The sequence below is a fragment of the Formica exsecta genome, unplaced genomic scaffold (genome assembly GCF_003651465.1).
Source record: "Formica exsecta isolate Colony F162 unplaced genomic scaffold, ASM365146v1 scaffold155, whole genome shotgun sequence".
Classification (NCBI taxonomy): Eukaryota; Metazoa; Arthropoda; class Insecta; order Hymenoptera; family Formicidae; genus Formica; species Formica exsecta.
In genome coordinates this window covers 1067561-1075472 of record NW_021848872.1, presented here as the reverse complement: position 1 = coordinate 1075472, position 7912 = coordinate 1067561, and the positions used below count along the sequence as shown (strand labels likewise).

The following is a 7912-nucleotide window of genomic DNA, read 5'->3' as shown; positions in this document are numbered from 1 at the left end:
TTCTTTTTTATTAAAATATTAATTTTACAATTTTATTTTAATCAAACTTACATAGCTTTGATATACTATGTTATTACGGCATGTAATAGAACTGAGAGAAAAATATTCATCGAAATATATAAATCTGATTTTGTGATTTTATTTTTTGAGAATCTGTTATAAATCTCGATTGTAACTTTATATTCCTGATTTTTCTTCAGTTATCCCGTCATCAAGTATCGAGAGTATCAATTGATTTACGAGAAGGAAGAACGTATTAGGGTAGTGCGTAGAGAATGGTCGGCCAACAATTTAGATAGAGTTAGTGTGATCTCTGAGCGAATCGTGGAAAGAAAAACCGACATGAAGACGCGGCGACGCTCCTTTAGGGTTAAAATAAATCCTAATCTAGGGCGGGTCGTAAAGTCAAGAGGATGAGTCTACCCCTACAAGCCGAAGCGAGAGGCGCGCTCGAGAGCGAAGAGAGACAGGGGGAAGAAATAAAAGGAATCTGTGTGTGGAACGTCGGCGAGATAAATGTAAGATTACAATTTATACGAGCGGCCTCCGGACTGCACGGTTATTCATTCGCGACTTTTTATTTATGCGGCGATCTCCCTCGCTCCGCATGAAACTCATCCGCGTATCGCCGGTCCGAGCCATGCAGCGGATGGCCGATAATAATTTTTCATTACGCCAGGTCAGAGGAGAGAGCCGCGGCCGTCGATTCATTTTCAGATCTGAATTTTTAATGCCAAAGTTTTTTTTACTATGCGCAAAATTTATCAGAGTGTCTACTCTCTGGAGAAACATGGAAAACCTGGAATTCTCAGAAATTATTTTTGTATGTGAAAAAATCAAGGAATATTTATGGAATTTTATTGGGACTCAGGGAATTCTTTTTTAAATTCTCTCTTTGATAATTTTGTTCTCATATCGTAAACAGTCGGCAAGCCAAGTGAATTGTGCGTTTAAAATATATTATAAATATATATCTACTCCCCACCCTCTGTTTTTATATTCATTGTCTTAACAAAATATTGAATATGCAGTATATCTTCTATTGTAATTTTCATTAAAAAAAAAATGAAAATGTTAAACGAAAGTTATTCAGTTTTTTCAGTACATTTACATATCTAGCACTTGAAACTTAAAGGGCCTCGCGTGTTTTTCCTTTGTATGCGTGAAAAACATTGAAAACACATACAATAAAAAAGTTTATTTTACAAAGTTGCATAAAAAAAAAGATCTTTAAAATATTCTCTTTACGTGGAATTTTGAACAAAGATACCTGAAAGATCAAGGAATTTTCAAGAAATCTTTTTACAAGCTTTGAGTAGAGAAATCCTGTTTACGCAACACAAATCACATTTATTGCATATTGCAACGTAAGATACGTAATGTTAGATCGAGTGTCGTAAAAGTCACGTAATAATGTACTTCTACACGACAATTTAGGATTGAATCGACGGTCAATACGATCGCGTAGATACGAAACAATGTAGGATTAGAAGACAACAAGGACGCGTGAGAGCATTCGTGAACCGTCTGGCGACCCTTTAATGAAGATTTATGCCAACATTCGTCTGGCCTTAATTGCCGTCAGGCCTGATCAATTGACGCCAAATCGCGTCGTTCCTTGTCGCTGCTCGCGCCTTCACATAAATCAAATGCTTTTGCGAAGAGAAATATCTAGAGTGATCGAGATTAATTGAGATAGAGTAATCGTGTGTTCAACATGGGCTTTTATACTTCAATATATTTCATACGTGGAAAATTATACATTCGCGAAGGTAAACGTCAGCGACGCGCGGAATGTTATGTAGAATAATTGAGTATTCATACGGAGTGCAATCGTTATTTCGATACTTTCTCATAATGTCGCGCATAAATATCGCTAACAGTATTACATCTGGGGCGAGGTGAGCGTGGTATCCACCTGTCTGCTCCTGCAAGGCATTTAAAGGCTGCAGAAATTTCCACACATACGTATATATATTCTTTTATTTATAGATAAATAAAAATTCACCAACTCTTCAATATTTTTTTTTTATTACGCGTAGATTCAATATCTAAAAAAGAATGGAATGAAACATCCGATAAAACATTATACCATCCTCTGGAATATAAAAGTCTGGAATATTTGATCTGTTTGTCTGCACTAAAAGACGTCGCATGTATATCGCGATAATTTATCGCTTCGCCATTATAAGTTTATGTTCCTCTCCATAGACTTATACCAAGATATTTTCCATAAATATATTTCCTGGCGCCGGATGTGCTCGCTACCGGCAACAGGCATCCGAGATCGATTGCCAGCGTTCAGTCGTATATAAATATTTAACATCGGCGGAAAGACGCGCGTGGAAATTTAATGAACGACCGGAGACCCTGGCAAGAACCAGGAACAACGGCGAAGGCTGATTGTCATTCGAGATGCATTCGCGACCGGTGACTGCCCTTGGTACGGAAAGGCGTCTCTTCGCCGATGTTTCAACGGGCTCTTTCTCGCGGCGAAGAAATAATTATCCCGGGTCACTCTTCTTCGGTGTCATTAAACTTGTTAAATCGGGGGTCAGTATACACGCTCGCGCACTCTCTGTGTGTGTGTCGTGTTCTACTTTCTTTAAGAGATTATACCGCGTCGCACCACTTTCACATCGAGAAAAAAGCTTCGATCGTCGCCGCCACAAAAGCGATTCGGGCAATTTTAACGCGAAAATTGAACGCGGCATAATTGCGGTGTTATTTTCTCATGTCGATAAAATTGCGGTGCGGAGAAACGAACGGAAAATACTTTGAGAAATTATGGTCGGTACATATTGATATATTGTAATAAACCGGATGTCGGACTTTCTCGTTTTGGAGACGGCTCTTGTTAGGTAAAAACTTCAATGAATGTTCTATTGTTTGAAATTCCGATGTTAAATATCTCTGCACGGATGTAATTTAATCAAGTTTACGTTTCGGTTTTAGGGCGAAATCACGAGATTAACGATCCATCTACTCTTGTCATTAACGTTGACATTTCATACTAGAATTACGACGTATAACGTTGGCCCTCTATTCCCTTGAGAAAACTCGTTGATTGTAAAACATTGCCGCGACGAAACACGCGTAGATAAATCCGCGAGTTTTACGAGCACAGGTCGGCGTTACAAATTTTCATAACACGTGTGATTTTGACAGGCTTTTATCTAAATAAACGAAATTTTTCTTTGTTTCAGAAATTGCCGTCTTTCTTCAATACCAAGCCGACGCGGGTGGATAAATCGGACAACAACAATGCCAACAACTCCAACAACACGAGCAACAACATTCATAGTATGCCGCTGCATGAACCCATCAGTGCTACTTCTCCCGAAGTATACGGTACGTGAGAACACTATGATTACACGAGAATCGCGGAACCTTATATGGCGCAAGTGGGAAACGCGCTGTCAGTTAAATTCGCGTCGTTGATCGAACGAATATTTAAGACGCGGATATTTGAAAATGCAAAGTACTATAACGGTGACGCGAATTACACGCAATGTAAGAATTAAGGCTTATACGAGGAGAATTATTACTCATATCTTTCGGAGAAGACGGTTCTCAATCCGTATTCTGTGAATTAATAAAAACATCTTAATAAAATTTAATAAAAATTTAAAATTCTCCGTAGAATTGATTAGAGATTAATTAGAGAATATTCATATACTCCAAGCAAAAAGTGGTTTTCAATTTATATGCCCTAAACAAATAAATATATCTCTGCACACAGTTTAATAAAAATACACATGTATACACAATTTTTCATTAAGATTTTAAAAGTTCTCTATATTTGAGATTAATTACTAAAACGCAATAAATGTACCAGTGTCATTCTAAAAGTTCCTATTCACAGAAAAATTTAAAAATTTGCAAACTGTTGCTGTCGAAACTTATATAACGCTCTCGCGAACTCCTGAAGTACGCAATCATTTGATATATATTGATATTTCTGCTTCGGAAAAATATAGCCGGGAGACTGCCAATGACACCCCAGGAAGCGGTGAAGTATTATGGCTCCAGACTGACAGAATTCGAGCGCGCCGAGATCGAGAAGTATTCGGAGATCTGGTATCTGGGCCTGTCGGCCCACAAAATTCACGGCGAAGAGGTCTCCTCCCAGAACGGAGGCTACGACGACGAGAACGGTAGTTACAACAAGGTCCTGCACGATCATATCTCCTACAGGTGAGCCTTTATCCTCTTTCATCGAGTCTCGGCGCGCGATTTTTCTTGGCGAGATCTTGCTAGTCGGATCTGGATCGCAATCTCGCAATTGTGCGCGTTCTTGTAATTCCGTTGTTATTCTCGCGTGGAGAAATTGCGGTTGAGAACTATGCCTAGGGACGCGAACTCGCACCCAAATATATACGATGGATTACACGAAACGCGAGAAAAATAGAAGCATTCACGTAACGATGAGTTTTCTCGCTCGCAATAGTATATGCGTCAAATGCGTATGACTTGTAATGCGATTGTTTTTCTTTCTTTTAATTTTTTACTTTTGTATTTTATTGTATTATTTGTTGCTACGTTTTCTCACGTGCGTAAATTATTGGCAGCTTGTATGTGCATTCTTCTCAGATACGAGATTTTGGAGGTAATCGGCAAGGGAAGCTTCGGTCAGGTGATTCGAGCGTTGGATCATAAAACGGGACAGCACATCGCCATCAAGATTATCAGGTACGTGGAAACGCAAGTACAGTCATCTCGCGAGCTATGACTCACTTGGAGCTATGATTCGAAAACAAATCCGCGTAACGAACGAGTCAATACATCCGGCATTTTTTGTTTTCCGATTGCCGCGTCGTTTCTTTATTAAACAGCGTGTGACTTTCACTGTCCTTGCAGGAACAAAAAGAGATTCCATCATCAGGCTCTCATCGAAGTAAGGATCTTGGAACATCTTAGGAAGAAGGATCTGGAGGCGAACTCGCAACACAATGTGATACACATGCTAGAATATTTTTACTTCAGGAATCACCTGTGCATCAGTTTCGAATTAATGAGGTGAGCGATCGTAAGCGTAATAACGCGAAATAGAGTTTTCGCGAGTTTATTAAAACAGGACGCATAAAATAAAACTGTCGTCTCTCTTACAGCTTGAATCTGTACGAGTTAATCAAAAAGAATAATTATCAAGGATTCAGTCTGAGCCTAATCCGCCGTTTTGCCAACTCGCTAATTAGTTGCTTGAGACTGCTCTACCGAGAGAACATTATTCACTGTGATTTGAAACCGGTAGGTACACGCCTAATGCATACACGTCACATTCGTATTCGTTCCGAGTTTCGTCTCTCATATGTGATGTCTGTTATTGTTACAGGAGAACGTGCTGCTGAAACAACGGGGTAGCAGCTCAATCAAAGTCATCGATTTCGGTTCCTCGTGTTATAGTCATCAACGCGTTTACACGTACATACAGTCGAGGTTTTACAGAAGTCCAGAAGTGATTCTTGGTCTTCCCTACGGCACACCGATCGATATGTGGAGCCTGGGCTGTATCTTGGCTGAGCTGTACACAGGATACCCGCTATTTCCGGGCGAGGACGAGATAGAGCAGCTCGCCTGTATCATGGAGGTCCTTGGTCTGCCGCCAGAGCACATTATCAGTCATGCGACTCGTCGCAGGCTCTTCTTCGGTAAGTTATACTCACGATGCTAATGAGTACAATGTCGAGACTTTAAGCGCTCCTAAAGATAGAAGCGGGCGCGGGTGGCGTAACGAATTCAAAGAATCGACTCTAAAATCATTACAGATCAGAAAGGGAGTCCGCGATGTGTGACAAATAGCAAAGGCAAAAAGAGATGGGCAGGTAGCAAGAACCTCTCAATGGCCCTTCGGTGCTCCGACATGTTGTTCGTAAACTTCGTTAGCAGATGCCTCGAGTAAGTTTCCTATACAATACACAGTGTTTCCGCGCGTGCATTTATACCATAATTTCTATACACTGATGAAATCGAATTTGGAATTCGATTTTTGTAACTTTTGAAATTTTCGTTTGTAATCAAACGTTTCGTGGAAATAAAATTTTTTTTATCCTAAATTTTATGAATTTTCTATTCTCGGATGTTACTCTAAACGATATTTTTGATACCATTAGGTGGGATCCAAAGAAACGCATGACCCCCGACGAGGCGATGCGTCACGAGTGGCTAACTTCGTCGTCTTCTTCGCATGTGAGCTCCTCCTCCTCGGCGATAGCCTCGTCGACGGTGAATGCGAGCGGGAACACGACGACGACGAGCGTCGAGACGTCGCGGGAGTCCGCGCATGCACCGCAGACAGTGAGCGTGACCGTAAGCGCGCCGCGGCAACGAGCAACGACAATGGAAGATCCACCGTACACGATGTACCGGCTTTACAAGGGTCGTAAGTATGTTCAGAAGGTCTCGACCGGCACCGATGGCACAGATAACGGTGGTGGCCTGATGGTAAAGAGCAAGTTGAACGGCAGCGCGAGCAGTCACGCCCTGGCAAGCAGCACACAGACAGCGACATCGAGGCACGCGTCGACTGGTGATATCGTCGCGAGTCTGGATCCGAATCTCGATGACTCAGGCACGTTCCTGCCGCCGATATTGTGAAGTCGGGTTTGCGCCAGCCACTTCTAAACGCGCTATTCGCGCACTGATGCGATTAGCAGCCTCGTTCTTGCGACATATAGATATTGTTTGATGTATGTCAAGAGCAAACGTGATTGAACAGACGGCGCGTGTAGAACTGGCTGGCCGATTTCTGACATTAGCGTTCCCCGATGCCAAACGGGCTAGACACGTAGAGTCGCTAGTCTCGGCATGTATCGAGCTATGAGGCCAAAATGACGATCTGACGATGGGAGAAGAGCGCGCGGGCATGCCGAATGACGAGCAATATAGCGATCGATTTGCGCGTTTTCGGGGACACTCGATGTCACTCAGGTAAACGTAACAAATTTGCGCGCGCATTATCGTAGTTACTCGCGAACAACGTAAATTTTGCTGCTCACAGCGAGGATACTGGCAATTGTTAATGTATACCGGTTACGTTTTAATACGGACCATCATATTTAGCTGATTCGGATGTTTATCTCGCGCGAACGTATGAAATGCACGACGTAATCGGGTGATAAAAAATCTCGGCCATAGATATAAAAAAATTACAAAGAGTATTCGCAGGATGCGTAGTTTGCCTTACTGACGAGCTCGCAAACAATTTGCTAGACGTCGCTAGTAAAAAAAACTCGCGCGAGTAAAGACAAGGTATATTATTAGCATATAATATACTTTAAATAACTATGCGAATGTAAGCGATACGATGCATATATATCATCGATATACATATGTATCGTCGCGACAATACGCGTAGAGAAGCGAAACAAATGTCGACACAACGATTCGTCCGACGTTGCAATAAAAACGTCGGGATCACCATCGAATTACGGTCGCGCCGAAGATCTGTGAGTCGACCTGTGTCGCCAACACAGGGTCGCGATTAATAACGAAGCGTCAAGGCGAGGAGTAACATTAATACATGAAGCATGCCCCAGTTTAACGAGGCCTGAGTAGTCTTATTGTGATATTAAACTACCACTGTCTTACTTAGATCTCTCTGATATTAAGAAGTAACGATCGCTAATATAATAATTTCAATTTACTATTAATCATTATTTTCTTATTATATCTGTAATAATCGCTATATCGCCACTATTACCGTAAAGATATAGCTGCATACGAATAATGAGGTTATCGTCGATAATGGCAAAGTTAACATTACTTACATACGCGTAGGCATGTACAGATTTTAATTGCGCGTCTTTTAAATCCCAGGAACAGCATGTAGCTAGTTCGCTTTATAAAATACATATACTTGATAAAAAGAGGCCGAGGATTTTTCAATGATTTCCTACAACGCTATTTAACC

General features: G+C 41.3%; 1 protein-coding gene across 2 annotated transcripts in view; it reads left to right on the top strand.

The window, feature by feature from the left end:
* LOC115233005 (probable serine/threonine-protein kinase dyrk2) overlaps window positions 1-7906 on the top strand; it is a 103708-nt gene extending 95802 nt beyond the window's left edge. For both annotated transcript variants that reach the window (XM_029803212.1, XM_029803211.1), the window contains 8 exons: window positions 3207-3351; window positions 3981-4197; window positions 4594-4692; window positions 4861-5019; window positions 5112-5250; window positions 5336-5651; window positions 5769-5898; window positions 6114-7906. In XM_029803212.1, the coding sequence (XP_029659072.1) occupies window positions 3207-3351; window positions 3981-4197; window positions 4594-4692; window positions 4861-5019; window positions 5112-5250; window positions 5336-5651; window positions 5769-5898; window positions 6114-6597 (1689 nt within the window). In that variant the 3' untranslated portion in view covers window positions 6598-7906. The remainder of the gene's footprint in view (window positions 1-3206; window positions 3352-3980; window positions 4198-4593; window positions 4693-4860; window positions 5020-5111; window positions 5251-5335; window positions 5652-5768; window positions 5899-6113) is intronic.
* Window positions 7907-7912: the final 6 nt, after the last annotated feature.